General features: G+C 44.7%; 1 protein-coding gene across 1 annotated transcript in view; it reads left to right on the top strand.

The window, feature by feature from the left end:
* Positions 1–5,441: 5,441 nt before the first annotated feature.
* LOC311132752 (potassium voltage-gated channel subfamily KQT member 4-like) overlaps positions 5,442–19,533 on the top strand; it is a gene marked incomplete at both ends in the record, with an annotated part of 99,125 nt that continues 85,033 nt past the window's right edge. Inside the window, one exon of the mRNA XM_084166048.1 lies at positions 5,442–5,743. Coding sequence (XP_084022174.1) covers positions 5,442–5,743 — 302 coding nt within the window. The remainder of the gene's footprint in view (positions 5,744–19,533) is intronic.

The following is a 19,533-nucleotide window of genomic DNA, read 5'->3' as shown; positions in this document are numbered from 1 at the left end:
AGCAGGGGATCAAATTATTTTTTCCCTCACTGTATGGAATCATGTAGTAACCAAAAAAGTCTTAAACAAATCAAAATCTATTTTATATTTGAGATTCTTCAAATAGCCACCCTTTGCCTTGATGACAACTTTGCACACGCTTGGCATTCTCTCAACCAGTTTCACGAGGTAGTCACCTGGAATGCATTTCAATTAACAGGTGTGCCTTCTTAAAAGTTGATTTGTGGAATTTATTTCCTTCTTAATACGTTTGAGCCAATCAGTTGTGTTGTGACAAGGTAGGGGTGGTATACAGAAGATAACCCTATTTGGTAAAAGACCAAGTACTTATTATGTCAAGAACAGCTCAAATAAGCAAAGAGAAACGACAGTCCATCATTACTTTAAGACCTGAAGGTCAGTCAATACGGCATATTTCAAGAACTTTCAAATTTTCTTCAAGGGCAGTCAAATTGCTGCAAAGAAACCACTACTAAAGGACACCAATAATAAGAAGAGACCTGCTTGGGCCAAGAAACACAAGCAATGGACATTAGACCGGTGGAAATGTGTCATTTGGTCTGGAGTCCAAATTTGAGATTTTTGGTTCCAACCGCTGTGTCTTTGTGAGACTCAGTGTGGGTGAACGGATGATCTCTGCATGTGTATTTCCCACCGTAAAGCATGGAGGAGGAGGTGTTATGGTGTGGGGTGCTTTGCTGGTGACACCGTCTGTGATTTATTTAGAATTCAAGGCACACTTAACCAGCATGGCTACCACAGCATTCTGCAGCGATACGCCATCCCATCTGGTTTGGGCTTAGTGGGACTATCGTTTGTTTTTCAACAGGACAATGACCCAACACACCTCCAGGCTGTGTAAGGGCTGTTTTACCAAGAAGGAGAGTGATGTTGTGCTGCATCAGATGACCTGGCCTCCACAATCCCCCGACCTCAACCCAATTGAGATGGTTTGGAATGAGTCGGACCGCAGAGCGAAGGAAAAGCAGCCAACAAGTGCTCAGCATATGTGGGAACTCCTTCAAGACTGTTGGAAAAGCATTCCAGGTGAAGCTGGTTGAGGGAATGCCAAGCGTGTGCAAAGCAGTCATCAAGACAAAGGGTGGCTATTTGAAGAATCTCATATAAAATATATTTAGATTTGTTTAACACTTTTTTGGTTACTACATGATTCCATATGTGTTATTTCATAGTTTTGATGTCTTCAATATTATTGTACAATGTAAAAAATAATACAAATAAAGAAAACCCTTGAATGAGTAGGTGTGCCCAAACTTTTGACTGGTAGTGTATATATATTTGCCAAATATATATATATGAGGGATTGGAAGTGATGCAGACAATTACATTGATGGAAGCTACAATCTATCTGCAATATTAAAGCTGATCTACCCCCTACATTTTTTTAAACAAAAAATAAAAAACATACAAAAACTCAAACCCAACAACACCCTGTATCAACAAAAGTATCTGTGTTTTTCCCCCTCTTTTTTTCTCTGATGTTTACCATAAAGTGAAATCTGGGGAAAAGAGGAAACGCATGCAGATTAACGGAAGGAGAAAAAAAGAAAGATTAAATGAAGCCAAACAGTGTGGTCTGGGAAAGCCATTAAGTGGCGTAACGTGTAAGTAAAGCTCCAAGTTGCTCAGCGGATATAAAAGGTTGTTGGGGTCCGTCGGAGCGAGAGCGAGTAGCAGAGTTCTGCACTGTGTACTGCTGATGTGGGGGGATTTTTAAGTTCCCATAGATTCCCAGTGCGGCTGTCTACTCATGGAGCTCAGCTAGGCTCTATGGGGCATGAGTGAATGCCAGTCCGAGAGCAGAGCGGTATGGAATGGAGAAGAGGAGAGCAGGGTATGAGAGCACAACCGTGCCAGCCCGTCGGCCTGTCCCCTTCGACCCCTTACATTACATGGTGTCACCTGTCCCCTTCGACCCCTTACATTACATGGTGTCACCTGTCCCCTTCGACCCCTTACATTACATGGTGTCACCTGTCCCCTTCGACCCCTTACATTACATGGTGTCACCTGTCCCCTTCGACCCCTTACATTACATGGTGTCACCTGTCCCCTTCGACCCCTTACATTACATGGTGTCACCTGTCCCCTTCGACCCCTTACATTACATGGTGTCACCTGTCCCCTTCGACCCCTTACATTACATGATGTCACCTGTCCCCTTCGACCCCTTACATTACATGGTGTCACCTGTCCCCTTCGACCCCTTACATTACATGGTGTCACCCGTCCCCTTCGACCCCTTACATTACATGGTGTCACCTGTCCCCTTCGACCCCTTACATTACATGGTGTCACCCGTCCCCTTCGACCCCTTACATTACATGGTGTCACCTGTCCCCTTCGACCCCTTACATTACATGGTGTCACCTGTCCCCTTTGACACCTTACATTACATGATGTCACCCAAAGTTATTCCATCCTGATAAAGACAAGAGGACAATGAGTGTTTATGATTGTGTGGGCTTGTGTAATACCCCAGTGGATACTGTTGTGTGTGTGTGTGTATTTGTGGTGGCTTCTCAAGTGTACAGTATTGGAGCGTGAGAGAGAGTCTTTGTGTGTATGTGTGCATGTCTGTGTGTTAGTGGATGGCTAATGACACATTTGTGCCTTCTTTTTGACTGTGACCTTGCTCAGCTGTTGTATGTTGTCAGAAGCCCATGCAGCCTGACCCGGTCCTATCCGGTTCTGTCCTGTTTGCATGTTAATTAAGAGCGCTGGGTGGAGATGGTGCTGGGTAGTGGAGGGCCCATGGGTTGCTTTTCCCCTGTTAAACTTTGATGTTAATCCCCCGGTGCAGGCCCAGATGAGCCCCGTCTATCAGCGCCTCTCGCTCGACTCAACTTCAGGAGTCACCGCCTGGCCCCCTGGAGAATCACAGAGAGGGAGAGGGGGGTGGCCTCTCCACTATGACAAGGTACGGGGGTATCCCCACATGTTGATGATTATAGATCCTCCTCCAGAGAGCCTCTGCACGCTCAGGAGACATTTGCATGTCTGATTTTATTGTGGCTAAGCTTTTGGTCAAAGCGAACTTAACCAGGGCATTATTTACCTAGGCAGAGGATGGATGGAGTCTAGTGTGAAACATACCAATGGTGACGTCTGAGGATGATGTATAGCCTGCTAGATTTTAGTTGACCTTAATTGTCCAGAAATAAGTATCCAAGCAACGCACACACTGCATAACTAGGCTACCTCCCAAATGACACTCTATTGCCTATACAGTTTATTTATTTTTCTCTCCCCAACTTCGTGATATCCAATTGGTAGTTACAGTCTTGTCCCATCACTGCAACTCCCATACGGGAAAGGCGAAGGTCGCGAGCCATGCGTCCTCCGAAACACGATCCCGCCAAGCTGCACTGCTTCTTGACACACTGCTCGCTTAACCCGGAAGCCAGCCGCACCAATGTGTCGGGGGAAACACTGTACAACTGGCAACCTTGTCAGCGTGCATGCGCCCGGGCTGCCACAGGAGTCACTAGAGTGCGATGGGACAAGGACATCCCGGCCGGCCAAACCCTCCCCTTACCCGGACGACGCTGGGCCAATTGTGCGCCGCCTCATGGGTCTCCCGGTCACAGCCCGGGATTGAACCCGGTTCTGTAGTGATGCAGTGCTTTAGACCGCTGCCCCACTCCGGAGGCACCTCAGTGCACTACTTTTGATCAGAGCCCTATGTTTGTAAAGGCTGTTGTGTGCGTTCTGAAGCAATGTAAAGAGTTCATGCTGAGGGATCCTTGGGATGTCCCTACCCCCCCATTGAAGTTGACATTTAAAATGGTTAGGTAAGGATTTGGTTAAGGTTAGGGGTGGGAGGTCCAAAGGACCCTGATAGCACTGACCATAAACACATAGGCTACATGGGCGCAGCGGTCTAAGGCACTGCATATCAGTGTTTGAAGCGTCACTACAGACCCCCTGGTTCGATTCCAGGCTGTATCACAACCGGCCGTGATTGGGAGTCCCATAGGGCGGCGCACAATTGGCCCAGCATCGTCCGGGTTTGGCCGGTGTAGGCCGTCATTGTAAATAAGAATTAGTTCTTAACTGACTTGCCTAGTTAAATAAAATGACATTTTCATTGAGGCTCCCTCTGTAGGCCTACAATGCCCTTGCCTCATGACAGAAGACAGTTTAAACAATTGATTTGGTCACCACTGATAACTGAAAGGCGTGACAACCAAGTCAATCAATGTGGTGGCCAATAAAAATACAATAAAAATCTAACTCCAAATACTAACATACCCTATAAATGTGATGTTTGCATCTTTATTTCTAAAATGAAAAGTTGTCAGCCTCATCAAAAATATTAACGCTTAGCTCAAAGATAATAGACCTGTCTCATGCTACTCAGCTAACATTACACACACCCCAATATCACTGTGCGCAATCTCTCTCTCTCAGCGTCCATCCCATACAACCCGTGTGTTCAAGATAGCCTGATACTTTTGGTTTGTGCGTGCGAAGTCGTCGGTAGCGCAACGGACCTGTCCCTCTAGTTTCTCTCTGGACCACCTGACAAGTCAGCTGCGTGTGACACGGGAGTCCTCGCTGGAATAATAGAAGTTTAGAGTAGAGTTGACTCTGATTTTAGAAATCCCACGGACGGACTTCGCCGCTCCTCACCACGAGCGCGCTCGACCAGCGAGACACACAGGAAAAGAGGCTGGAGTGAGTGTCAGTTCAGTGGACATGTTGTGCAGCCGCGAACCTCATATGCGATTTAAGATAATATTAATAGCTAAAGAAAACTTAAGAAAAGAGCAGAGCGGTAATGTTGAATCGATAGTTATTTACCCAATTTAACCGTAGGTCTTTAATAAATACGCTTGTCCGCTTTAAACGTTTGATGCTTTAAATTGCGGGCTTTAAATGTTTTATACATAGGCTAATTTCGAGCAAGAAGCTCATGTGAGGACGACTATACAAATTAGCAATAAGATAGGTTATAAAGTTACAGTTCCCCCGGCCCGCTGCCAAATGATCTTGTAATCATCATTCTGTGGCACCTCGCGTTCAAGGTTTAACGGTCCTTGGAATTATCGCGTAATAACTTTAACCCGCTGACAACTTTGCATTTGAGTTTCAACAATGTTTCTCGAAGGTTACGTTTTTACATACCGCACTTGTCAAAATGCCATGACAATTGTATTTTGTGGTGGTGACTTGATTTATAGGTAACTTATTTAACAAACTAAATTCAGAGTCCACACCCCGACATTGGAGGGATGACATTTTGTGGGACTCTCTGTAATTAGTCATTAGTCCAAGTAATTATCCGATGCAGTCAACCTGATCATGACTTCGATTTCAGTTGGATAAATCACCAACGTAGATATGGACTCACTGTTAAATAGGTGATTGAAACTGAATTCCGTTGCATTTAATACTTTTATAGGTATAGGTTAACCATGTTAGGGAGCCCATCAAATAACGGTGGCATTAGAATGTTGGTTCCCCCCGCACCTAACGACGATAGGCGGGTTGAGTTTGTGGCTCTTACCGCTGTTCATACGGAGAGGAGCGAACCATCGACCCCGGAGCGCGTGCACCCTTCTCACCGCACCGGGCTCCTCGGTACCCCGCTGCCCGGGCGTCTTGGACCCCGGGTGACTACCTCAGCCTCCAGCAAGCGCTACAGAAAGTTTCAGAACTTCTTGTACAACGTACTGGAAAGACCACGAGGATGGGCATTCATCTACCATGCGTTCATGTAAGTAGCGTTATTGTTTTTCAATACAATGTTGTAGGGCCTAGTCATCTCATGTGCGCAAGCTGACTTACACTTTCGATAGCTGAATTTTGTATCTTTACTTTGCCTTATTATAATTTTTTACATTGTAGTTAACTTATTTGCATTGAAACAATTCATTGTATCTTGTCATGACTTCCTGAATAATGCACCTGCCACACTTTCCTTTGAGTAATTCCTAATTAATCAGGTGGAGTCAGTGACAGTGGAGTAGTTTAGTTGGCAATTAGTTCACACGTTTGCCATACATCACCCCAACATGGAGCCTCACACTCAATGTCCCCTGTCATAACTTTATTAAATCACCGTTAGAATTTAGCTTTCTAATTGAATTTCTCCAAAACCTGCGGGGTTAATTGGATATAATCCGAAATTGTTCTAAATCTGTAGGCCTACTGCTTGCCTACCTTAACATCCTCGATACCTGTATTTTGCTTTGTACGTCAACAACTCCATCTCAGATATTATAATTACCACTTTTTGCTGACTGTCAGTTGACTAAATATTTTTGTTTAGTGGTGGATTCTGGCTAGTGCACAATGGAATCCCTTGAGAAAAACCACAGCATTCGGTCCAGGAGTAGTCATGTGAGTGAGATTGGTCATTGGAGGGCCTACCCTTTTTTAGAATGATTGAAAGTGAAAGTCTTACTCTGGTCTCTAACATGTAGGCTCAGCTTTCCCCAACAGTGCCGTCAAAATGTTTAATAAACTTTTTTAACTTACTTTACCTGTCTGCTGATTTTGTCCTTATGTTGGACGTAATCGGAGACAAAATATCCACAGGTAAATGTAATTAACCCGACTTTCAGTATGCTGGTCTGTATATCGGTTTGTATTTCTGGTTTTGTATTTTCAATACTGAAGCAATTCGCACATGACAAACACTCGCACAATATGTAAACAATGGCTGAGTTTAACCGAACCACAGACTGACCATTGTCCCACTTTCAGCTGATTGCAGGGAAGGTGCTGTTATATTCGACTATTGTTTACATATTGTGCATCACGTGCGATGCGTTAGGAGATTGAAAATACAAGCGACAGAACCTACCTGCTCCGCAAAAAGTCGGGTAAACAACACTTTCCTGTGGATATTTCATCTCCACTTCCTACGTCAAAAGGACCAACAGCGCGGACAACCGGTTAAGTAAGTGTAAATATAATTGTATTCAACATTCTGGCTTGAGAGACTCTTTTTCAGACTGAATGTCCATGGGGTAACCATGGTAACAGTCTGATGTTTAGGCAATGTAGGGCCAATTGTGTAAAGAAAACATTTCCTTTGAACAAGTTTTGTTTACGGAAGCGTTTTAGTGACAGTTGAGGTAAATAATAAATGCATAAAAACGGAATGGAATCACCAAAACGCCTATCAGTTTAATTTCACCTGATAGACACATAAAAACAAAACAAAAAAACTTAAAGGCAAATAGTGTAGCTTACTATGGACAACCATAATATTACTATGCTAACTGTGAGTTACGACTTGGGGAAGATCTTTTCCACTCTTTAAGTGATTCGTCATTGTTTCGAGTTCCCTTTGCACATATGCCCCGACGTGTGTATATATACAATATATACATGGACCTATACAATCCAATAACTTATCTCCTATAACACTGGGACAGATGAGGTCATCCCCAGCACTCTGAATCCATACAGCTGGGTTGTGTTCACTAGGCACGGAACAAATGGCAACGGTTCAAAACCGAGTGCCACAGGAAGGTACCATCTTAACTTGTCCAATAAGAAATGCTTTTTTTCATTTTCCGTTGCTCAATGTTTTGAAGTGTTTTTCCACAGTGTGTGCTAATGAACACGACCCTGTTTGTATCCAGAACCAGAGAGCCGGCCCTGAACTCTGGGCTTATCAGAACTATACAGGGCCCGGCACAACACTCCTCTTGGCAACTCATAAGAATCAGGGCTTTTTACTCCACCAGAATCAAAGCTCCATTGAGACTCACTACAGATTTGAAAGATTTCAGCTTTCCTTTTATACCTCTAATGCACTGTGTAAGGGTTTGGAGTTTGGTGTGATGGGGGCAGCACAACTCACAGAAAACACCAAAATCTGTTTTTTCAACCGGTAACAAGGATGGGACGCTAGTCACGCTACAACAACCCCAGTCCTCCCGTACCCCCAATGGTACACATCTTTGTTGTAGCCCTGGACAAGCACACCTGATTCAGCTTGCCAGCTAATCATCAAGCCCTCAGTGAGTTGAATCAGGTGAGTTTGTCTGGGGCTACAACAAAAATGTGTGCTGTTAGGGGACTTGGAGGACTGGAGTTGGGCTGTTGGGTGTACTGGAGGACTGGAGTTGGGAAACACTGCGCTACAAGACGGTGTCAGGAGTCCGTGAGGACAGAGAAACCCCCTCCTTAAACCCCAGTCCTCATCCTCCAGTCAGACAGCCAGGGGTTGTCACCCTGCCTTGCTCTAGTGTGTGTTAGTTAGAACTCTATGTATCTATGATGTATAAGGCTCTCTCTGACAGGAGTCACTGGCCCGTCGGACAGAACTCTGATTAAGGGGAAGGATTGTGTGCCCTCCTCAGTGTCTTACCCTGGGGTTGTTTAGACAAGCCCAGCTGTCTCTGCCAGTGTCACCCTGTGTTTACACCAGAGGGGAAACCCAGGGAGGGCCAAATATACTTCTTCTAATGCACTGCTCTTTCCTTATGCTACTGTATACAAACACACACACACACACACACAGCAGTACATACACACCTCCGTGCAGGCACTCCTCTTGTTGTTCTCCGCTGTCCCTCGCTCTCTCTCTCTGTCACACACACACACACACACACACACACACACACACACACACACACACACACAGTGCTTGCTGTGTGAACCATCACAACCCTGTCTCTCCCCCATTTTAAAGATCATTCCTCACTGGTACTCAGTCAGTACTGGTGCTATTCCTCTGATATTAGTGGAGCCTATCTCACAGCTGAGAGAGAGAGTATGTTGGCAGTTCTATTGTTGTTATTTCAGAGCAGTGGGCAGACAGGCGGTAAGAGGTGATGAGCTCATGTTTCAGATGCCAGGCCCTCCGAGTCTCTCACGGACTGTTCTTATGGACTGTTTTCCATGTTATTATACCCTGAGCTATGCATTTGTGTGTGATTAATTAGAATAGTCATGTAGCATGAGAATAACGACAGAACGGTGCTGTACCAGGGAGCCACCACCCTGCATCCCACTGCTGGCTTACCTCTGAAGCTAAGCAGGGTTGGTCCTGGTCTGTCCCTGGATGGGAGACCAGATGCTGCTGGAAGTGGTGTTGGAGGGCCAGTAGGAGGCACTCTTTCCTCTGGTCTAAAATAAAAGATCCCAATGCCCCAGGGCAGTGATTGGGAACAGGGTCCTGTGTTTCGGATGGGACGTTAAACGGTTCTGACTCTCTCCCCATAGTACTTATAGTAAGAGTAGGGGTGTTAACCCCGGTGTCCTGGCTAAATTCCAAATCTGGCCCCTCATACCATCATGGCCACTTAATCATCCCCAGCTTCCAATTGGCTCATTCATCCCCCCCCATCCTCTCCCCTGTAACTATTCCCCAGGTCGTTGCTGTAAATGAGAATGTGTTCTCAGTCAACTTACCTGGTAAGATGAGGGTTAAATAAATACAAATAAAATTATCAGAATTGAATCGAGCCATACAGTGCTGTGTGCATCGAGTGCTAATATCCCTACATAGTTTAATTAGTCCTGGGCTGTGACGATGGGAAGGCAGCTGGTGCAGATGTGTCATTTCTAGAGAGAGAGTCCCTCTTGGGAGGGTTACATGTATAGGAAAGGAAGTGAAGTAGCCCTCGACTATAATGTCAGTCTCCTCAGGCGCCCACTTCAGCCCTGCCTTCTCTCAAACGCTAGCATTTGAGGGAGGGTAAATTGATCGTAGATCTGTGCCTATGTGCAACTTCTACCCAAAACCTCTTCCTTGGAAACCCCCTTCAGTCCCTCTCTCAAGCTTCCGCTGCAGCAGCTGAACCAGAGATACAGAGACAGCACCATTCACAGGGTTCCTCTGGTTTCACACACTTGCTCCAGACTGGTGATGTTTTGACTAGAGAGCTGGCAGGGCTCGGGGTGAGAACTGAAGAGGAGGCTGAACTGAAAGCTATGTGTCCTATGAGAACCTGTGAGAATACGGAGGGTCGTTAAAACCGACAATGAATCTGCGTCCAAAATGGCACCCTATTCCCTATATAGTGCCCTACTTTTGGCCTGTGGTCAAAAGTAGTGCACTATATAGGGAATATAGGATGCCATTTGGGACGCCTGCTGCTCTTCCCGACAACCTGGTCCTAGGAATTCCTGTGCTCACCAACCTGAACCGTTGCTAAGACACACAGTGAATTCATACGCCCGACGAACTTCTGTTCAAATGTCACGGAGACCGTTAAAAGTTAAGTACCACATTTTAAAACGGGAGCACCACTTACTTAAAAGCCTGAAACCTCTGTCTCCCTTCAGCCAACTTCCTTCATCAAACCTAGGACATCATGTCGGTTTGTAAAAGAGAGAGAGTGTGATGTGGGTTAGGAGAATAAGGACCTTGATAAACTGCGCGCGTGTGTGGTGTCAACCCGTCAGATACCTGGCATTCAGCTGGATCAGATTCATCCAGTGATCTTCTATCTGACCTGTGACCCCATTCCCACCTGCCACCCATGCCACATATAGATGATCACATGGCCTCTTCCTCTCCCTACAGGGGTCCCTCAGGGTCAGGGGCTTCTGTTCGCATCCCAAATGACAGCCTATTCCCTATATAGTGCACAACTTTTGGCTGACCTATAGGGCTCTGGTCCAAAAAGTAGTGCACTACATAGGGAATAGGGTGCCATTTGGGACGTAGACACAGTCTAAAAGCCGGCGACTGTCTTTGGCGGTCGGACTGTACTTTACCAGTCAAAAGTTTGGACACACCTACTCATTCAAGGGTTTTTCTTTATTTTTACTATTTTCTACATTGTAGAATAATAGTGAAGAAATCAAAACTACTAAATAACACATATCGAATCATGTAGTAACCAAAAAAGTATTAAACAAATCAAAATATATTTTATATTTGAGATTCTTCAAAGTAGCCACCCTTTGACTTGATCACAGCTTTGCAAACGCTGGGCATTCTCTCAACCAGCTTCACCTGGAATGCTTTTCCAACAGTCTTGAAGGAGTTCCCACATATGCTGAGCACTTGTTGGCTGCTTTTCCTTCACTCTGCGGTCCAACTCATCCCAAACCATCTCAATTGGGTTGAGGTCAGGTGATTGTGGAGGCCAGTTCATCTGATGCAGCACTCCATCATGCTCCTTCTTGGTCAAATAGCCCTTACACAGCCTGGAGGTGTGTTGGGTTATTGTCCTGTTGAAAAACTGATAGTCCCACTAAGCGCAAACCAGATGTGATGGCGTACGCTGCAGAATCCTGTGGTAGCCATGCTGGTTAAGTGTGCCTTGAATTCTAAATAAATCACAGACAGTGTCACCAGCAAAGCAACCCCACACCATAACACCACCTCCTCCTCCATGCTTTACGGTGGGAACTACACATGCGGAGATCATCCGTTCACCCACACCGCATCTCACAAAGACACGGCGGTTGGAACCAAAAATCTCCAATTTGGACTCCAGACCAAAAGACACATTTCCACCGGTCTAATGTCCATTGCTCGTGTTTCTTGGCCCAAGCAAGTCTCTTCCTATTATTGGTGTCCTTTAGTAGTGGTTTCTTTGCAGCAATTCGACCATGAAGGCCTGATTCACGCAGTCTCCTCTGAACAGTTGATGTTGAGATGTGTCTGTTACTTGAACTCTGTGAAGCATTTATTTGGGCTGCAATTTCTGAGGCTGGTAACTCTAATGAACTTATCCTCTGCAGCAGAGGTAACTCTGGGTCTTCCATTCCTGTGGCGGTCCTCATGAGAGCCAGTTTCATCATAGCGCTTGATGGTTTTTTGCCACTGCACTTGAAGAAATTTTCAAAGTTCTTTACATTTTCCGTATTGACTGACCTTCATGTCTTAAAGTAATGATGGACCGTCATTTCTATTTGCTTATTTGAGCTGATCTTGCCATAATATGGACTTGGTCTTTTACCAAATAGGGCTATCTTCTGTATAACCCCCCTACCTTGTCACAACACAACTGATTGGCTCAAACGCATTAAGAAGAATAGAAATTCCACAAATTAACTTTTAACAAGGCACACCTGTGAATTGAAATGCATTCCAGGTGACTACCTCATGAAACTGGTTGAGAGAATGCCAGGAGTGTGCAAAGCTGTCATCAAGGCGAAGGGTGGCTATTTGAAGAATCTCAAATATAAATATATTTTGATTTGTTTAATACTTATTTGGTTACTACATGATTCCATATGTGTTGTTTCATAGTTTTGATGTCTTCACTATTATTCTACAATGTAGAAAATAGTAAAAATAAAGAAAAACCCTTGAATGAGTAGGTGTGTCTAAACTTTTGACTGGTACTGTATGTACCAGCCGGTGCCAAGCGAATGCAAGGCCAAAGCCCAGACCGGAGCTGTTAGGCAACAATGTCTTAACCAATTTAGCTAGGGGCTCGGGGGGGTCACTCATAGATCCATGAGCACAATGTTCCCGTCCCACACTTGTGGGATGGGACAGGAAAAGCAAGCGAGAGAGAACTGTCCAGAGGGAGTGATTGATTGATTCTATAGAGGGAGGGTGAAAATACACCAGTGATCTATTATTGATGTCTTTGTGCTAAAGAAACAGAAGGGAGAGTAGATATGGCCCAGGAGCAACAGAAAGGGGTTGATGATTGTGTGTCTAGGTCTTAGTTAGAGGTTTGAGAGTCCTGGGCCTGTATTCTCAAAGCCTCTCAAAGTAGGAGGGTTGATCTAGGATCAGTTTAGCTTTATAAATCATAATGAATAAGATTATATGGACAGATTGGGACTTGGTCCTAGATCAGCACTCTGAGATGCTTTGTGGATACCGGCCCAGGTCTCCCCTGTCCATATAATTGTATTCATTATCTGAAATGCAAAACTGATCCTTGATCAGCCATTCTTCTCTGAGACTCTTTATGAATACAGGCCCAGAGATGGTGAGTTATGAATACAGGCCCAGAGATGGTGAGTGGAGGCTAATTGAGATGCTACCGTTGGTCAGGGAGACAGACAACAGGTTTTATGAGGTAACCAATGACATAAACCAGCTCAGGACAAGGCAAACTGTGCTCTTACTTTGGGCTGTTCAACTTCTTGCCTCATGTTAGTGCGCTGTATCTCCAACGTAGCTATTTAACTTCTGTTGATTTGTACAAATGTTCTCTCAAATTAACCAAACAGAAAATGACTATTGCCATACACATCTAGTCATCAAGTATTTTGTGAATTGCCACAGAAGCACAGACAGACAGAGGAATTGCGTGTGTAAGGGACTGCTTTAGCGCTTGCTGTGCTGCCTTTTAATAATGCATTGTTTGTGCTTTTTAAAGAAATTACACAGCGATCATGAGTCCAATGGGAATATGGACCTTCTCTCACTCTTTCTCTGTCTCTCACGCTCTCTCGCTCTCTGTCTCGTTGTCTGTCTGTCTTTCTGTGTGTGTGTGTGAGATAGGTCTTCAATCTCTCCATGATAGCACTGCCTCATCCATTAACTCTTGACTATGAACAGGACCTGATGATGAGTACAAGGCCTCTGTCTGTCACTTCTCAATAGCCTACCATGACTTATACTACAAAGAGTCTTTGACCAAAATGTTCACGATATCTGCTCGCAAGTTTGGATACATGTGAAAGTCAACATAGTGTCTGAATTACAGTTGTGAATTGACTTAAGCCTGTAGGCCTGGGCACCAAAAGAGGTGGCCTGCCCACTTGTAATCTATAAATAAGTTGTGCTTGACTTGGGTCTGAACAGACCAGTACTGAGTACCGGCACCTCACATTTTCTTGCGTTCTGGCACCTAAATATAAACAGTACCAGCATCCAAAATAAAAAGCGGCACCTATCAGTCCACTTCAAGCACTGTAAATGCATGTAAGCCAAGTGCTCTTATCCCACACAACCATGCTGATCTTGGGGCTTTCTCCCCCTCCATCTCCCCACCTGTCTTGGCTTGGTCTGGGTCGGTTGGTCGGTCTGAGTCTCTGACTACCTACCTGTCCAATGAGTCACGTGCGTGTGAGCAGCAGTTTGCTAACAACAACGAACCCTAACCCATTTCGTAACCACACGGCACAAAAACCACAATCTCCCCTTCCAAAAGTCACAGCGTGACATCTGTGGCTGTTTTTGATTATTAATGCGACTAAATAGTGTCGGCAATGAGCTTTTTTGGTTTCAACGTTTGCTTGCCGCCCGTCAGGCAGCATATTCATGTTTTTATTGATGAGTAAGGAGGCTGCATCCCAAATGGCACCCTAATCCCTACATAGTGCACTACTTTTGACCAGAGCCCTATGGACCATGGTCTAAAGTAGTGCACAAAGGGAATGGTGTGCCATTTTGGGAGGTAGCCCATAAAGCGGTTGAAGGGAGAAACGCCACACAGCACTTTGAGTGCTTTAACTTGTTCCTGACTGCAGATTAGCTGCTTGTTGTTCATTACTCTGCTTTTATCAACTCACCTCAGTCGGCAGTGTAAATTTTGCTCCATTAAGGATTCTCTATGGATGTATTTTTTCCCTCCATCGTCCATTCTCTTATGTGGGAATATCATCTCTCATTCGCTCAATCGACTTGTTTAATTGACTTTCTCTCTCTGTCCCCGACACTGTCTTGATTTCCTTGTTTTTTTCCCTCGATGGCCATTCTCGTCTTACTCTATGCGTCTGTCAGAGAGGTGAATTGAGTAAGGACTGAGAGGGAGGCCAGAAAGTTTAGTATGGTTCAGGATGGTAGAGGTGTTTAGAGAAGGCTGGGTTGAAGTACCTGAAACTGGCAGAGTTCTTAGAAGGTAAATGGTGTGACGACAACAAAGCCCCCCCCCCCCCCCCCCCTCTCTCTAAACCCCCCTCTCTCTAAAACCCTCTCGCCCCCTCCCCTTCTAAACCCCCTCTCTCTCTATTCAATTTCAATTTAAGGGGCTTTATTGGCATGGGAAATGTATGTTTACATTGCCAAAGCAAGTGAAATAGATAATAAACAAAAGTGAAATAAACAATAAAAATATTAACAGTAAACATTACACTCACAAAAGTTCCAAAAGAATAGACATTTCAAGTGTCATTATGTCTATATGAAGTGTTGTAATGATGTGCAAATAGTTCAAGTACAAATGGGAAAATGAATAAACATAAAAATGGTTTGTATTTACAATGGTGTTTGTTCTTCACTGGTTGCCCTTTTCTTGTGGCAACAGGTCACAAATATTGCTGCTGTGATTGCACACTGTGGTATTTCACCCAATAGATATGGGAGTTTATCCAAATTGGATTTGTTTTCGAATTGTGTCTCTAATATGGTCATACATTTGGCAGGAAGTCAGGAAGTGCAGCTCAGTTTCCACCTCATTTTGTGGGCAGTGTGCACATAGCCAAATACATTTAATCTCAGTTTTTCACAATTCCTGACATTTGATCCTAGTAAAAATTCCCTGTCTTAGGTCAGTTAGGATCACCACTTTATTTTAAGAATGTGAAATGTTAGAATAATATTAGAGAATTATTTATTTCAGCTTTTATTTCTTTCATCACATTCCCAGTGGGTCAGAAGTTTACATACACTCAATTAGTATTTGGTAGCATTGCCTTTAAATTGTTTAACTTGGGTCAAACGTTTCGAGTAGCCTTCCACAAGCTTCCCACAATAAATTGGGTGAATTCTGGCCCATTCCTCCTGACAGAGCTTGTGTAACTGAGTCAGGTTTGTAGGCCTCCTTGCTCGCGCACACCTTTTCAGTTCTGCCCACACATTTTCTATAGGATTGAGGTCAGGGCTTTGTGATGGCCACTCCAATACCTTGACTTTATTGTCCTTAAGCCATTTTGACACAACTTTGGAAGTATGCTTGGGGTCATTGTCCATTTGGAAGACCCATTTGCGACCAAGCTTTAACTTCCTGACTGATGTCTTGAGATGTTGCTTCAATATATCCACAGAATTTTCCTTCCTCATGATGCCATCTATTTTGTGAAGTGCACCAGTCCCTCCTGCAGCATAGCACCCCCACAGCATGATGCTGCCACCCCCGTGCTTCACAGTTGGGATGGTGTTCTTCGGCTTGCAAGCACCCCCCTTTTTCCTCCAAACATAACGATGGTCGTTATGGCCAAACAGTTCTATTTTTGTTTCATCAGACAAGCGATCTTTGTCCCCATGTGCAGTTGCAAACCGTAGTCTGGCTTTTTTATGGCGGTTTTGGAGCAGTGGCTTCTTCCTTGCTGAGCAGCCTTTCAGGTTATGTCGATATAGGACTCGTTTTACTGTGGATATAGATACTTTTGTACCTGTTTCCTCCAGCGTCTTCACAAGGTCCTTTGCTGTTGTTCTGGGATTGATTTGCACTTTTTGCACCAAAGTACATTCATCTCTAGGAGACAGAACGTGTCTCCTTCCTGAGCGGTATGACGGCTGCATGGTCCCATGGTGTTGATACTTGCGTACTATTGTTTGTCTAGATGAACGTGGTACCTTCAGGCGTTTGGAAATTGCTCCCAAGGATGAACGGCGGCAGGTAGCTTAGTGGTTAAGAGCGTTGTGCCAGTAACCGAAAGGTCGCTGGTTCTAATCCCCGAGCCGACTAGGTGAAAAATCTGTCAATGTGCCCTTGAGCAAGGCATGTAACCCTAATTGCTCATGTAAGTCGCTCTGGATAAGAGCGTCTGCTAAATGACTAAAAAAAAAAAAAAAAAAAAATGAACCAGACTTGTGGAGGTCTACAATTCTTTTTTCTGAGGTCTTGGCTGATTTCTTTTGATTTTCCCATGATGTCAAGCAAAGAGGCACTGAGTTTGAAGGTAGGCCTTGAAATACATCCACAGGTACACCTCCAATTGACTCAAATTATGTCACTTAGCCTATCAGAAGCTTCTAAAGCCATGACACATTTTCTGGAATTTTCCAAGCTGTTTAAAGGCACAGTCAACTTAGTGTATGTAAACTTCTGACCCACTGGAATTGTGATACAGTGAATTAGAAGTGAAATAATCTGTCTGTAAACAATTGTTGGAAATATTACTTGTGTCATGCACAAAGTAGATGTCCTAACCGACTTGCCAAAACTATAGTTTGTTAACAAGAAATTTGTGGAGTGGTTGAAAACGAGTTTTAATGACTCCAACCTAAGTGTATGTAAACTTCCGACTTCAACTGTAGCATTCTAGTTTGCTCTGTTTTTTTGTTAATTCTTTCCAATGTGTCAAGTAATTAACTTTGAGTTTTCTCATGATTTGGTTGGGTCTAATTGTGTTGCTGTCCTGGGGCTCTGTGGGGTCTGTTTGTGTTTGTGAACATAGCCCCAGGACCAGCTTGCTTAGGGGATTCTTCTCCAGGTTCATCTCTCTGTAGGTGATGGCTTTGTTATGGAAGGTTTGGGAATCGCTTCCTTTTAGGTGGTTGTAGAATTTAACGGCTCTTTTCTGGATTTTGATAATTAGCGGGTATCGGCCTAATTCTGCTCAATTTGGTGGTTGTCCCATTTTGTGATTTCTTGGTTGGTGAGCGGACCCCAGACCTCACAACCATAAAGTGCATTGGGTTCTATAACTGATTCAAGTATTTATAGCCAGATCCTAATTGGTATGTCAAATTTTATGTTCCTTTTGATAGCACAGACGGCCCTTCTTGCCTTGTCTCTCAGATCGTTCACAGCTTTGTGGAAGTTACCTTTGGCGCTGATGTTTAGGCCGAGGTATGTATAGTTTTTTTGTGTGCTCTAGGGCAACAGTGTCTAGATATAATTTGTGTTTGTGGTCCTGGCAACTGGACATTTTTTAGAACACCATTATTTTGTATTGTTTTAGTGATTCACCATAGTGATGGCGTTTTTGGTTGGATAGGTTTCTCAATTTCTTTCTTAGGTTTTTGCATTCTTCATCAAACCATTTGTCACTGTGGTTAATTTCTCTGTCTCTCTCTAAAACTCTCTCTCTCTCCCTTCTCTAAACCCGTCTCCCTCTATCCCCATCTCTAAACCCCCCTCTCCTCCTCTCTAAACCCCTCCCTCTCTCTCTAAACCCCTCTCTCTCTCTCTCTCTTCCCCCTCCCCCACATTATGCCTCATTATACCCTGCTGTGAAGGCCTGGGACAGGGAGTGTGTCCCAAATGGCACCTTATTCCCTGTAGTGTACTACTTTTAACCAGAGCCCTCTGGGGACATAGGGAATAGAGTGCCATGTGGGACGTAGCCTGGGAGACGGCAGCAGCTCTGCACACTACCCCTTTGAACAAGCACAGCTTGTTATTTTTTTACATACCACTTGTGTGAAGGAAACACTAATTATGTAATTGAGTGGCTAATGAGATTAGGGTGAGAGTAACTGGATTGGATCAGGTCTGGTTTGTGTTCCTCTGATCTGAATCGAGGGGGTGTTATTCTAGGGGACTGAATCGAGGGGGTGTTATTCTAGGGGACTGAATCGAGGGGGTGTTATTCTAGGGGACTGACTCGAGGGGGTGTTATTCTAGGGGACTGACTCAGGTGTTTTTCTAGGGGACTGAATCGAGGGGGTGTTATTATAGGGGACTAGGAAGGGTTCTGTGGGCTTAACTTCAGCTTTAGAACTGTCTCTCTCACTCTCCCGTCCCTCTCTCTCTCTCTCTCGTAGTGTATCACTTCCTCTCTCTGAAAATGTTTCTCCCTTTCTCCCTCCCTCTCCTCTACCCCGCTTCCCCCTTGTCCCCCTCTCCCTGCCTGCATCTGGCATGTGTTTGTCCAGCAGTGGGTCTCTGTCATGTGCTTGACGTCTCTTTCGATGGCCTGTCAGATATCTGCAGCAACTGTCAAAGCCCCTTGTCGGCGCGGCCAGCACAACCAGCTAGCACGGAAGTGTGACTGGGAGGGAGGGGACAGATGCAGAGAGAGAATAATGTGTTGAGAGAGAAGTGCGCCTAGAATGGAAACAGAGAAAGACAGGTAAGTATTGGTGATGGGAGGACGGAAGAGAGGGATTGATGTAGAGGATGACATTGGAATGAAAATAGAGTGAAGGAAAGATGAGGAATTTCAGGGAGAAAGTGAGATCGCGGGAGAGAGGAGAGTTAGAAATTGTCGTAGATGGAGAGAAAGAGATAGGTAGAGAAACACAGAGAGAGAGCAAGATATACAGATAGAGGGAGCAGTGTTCTGTCCTCCAGTGGGAGGGGGATTCTGAAGGGGATGATGAGGCGATGGGGAGATGCTGTATTAATTTTCCCTTTCAGGGCAGAATTGGTCCCCATGGGAACAAGATGTCTGTCCCAGGAAAGGCCAGTAGGGGTTTGGTTTCCCCCCCCCCCCCCCAATAATGACAGATTAATCTATGCCTCACCACAGAGCTCAGGGCTCACTTTCACCCAGGCCCGGCCATGCCGTGTGTGCATGTTGAATCATGTAAACCTGTGTGTCAAGTTGTGCGTTTGTGTGTGCGTGCATGAAGTGTGTCGAATCATGTAAGACTGTGTGTCAAGTCGTGTGCGTGTGTGTGTGAGGGGGTATTATGTTCACCTCATCTCTTCTAGGACATGGGTCAAGGCTGCTGCTTTATTTAGCCTGACTGAATAACTATCCTGTTGTTCTTCTTCTTTATCATACAAA

Source organism: Coregonus lavaretus (genome assembly GCF_964263955.1).
Source record: "Coregonus lavaretus genome assembly, chromosome: 7".
Taxonomy (NCBI): Eukaryota; Metazoa; Chordata; class Actinopteri; order Salmoniformes; family Salmonidae; genus Coregonus; species Coregonus lavaretus.
The sequence above is the reverse complement of the archived record's forward strand: the minus strand, read 5'-3'. Positions and strand labels throughout refer to the sequence as shown.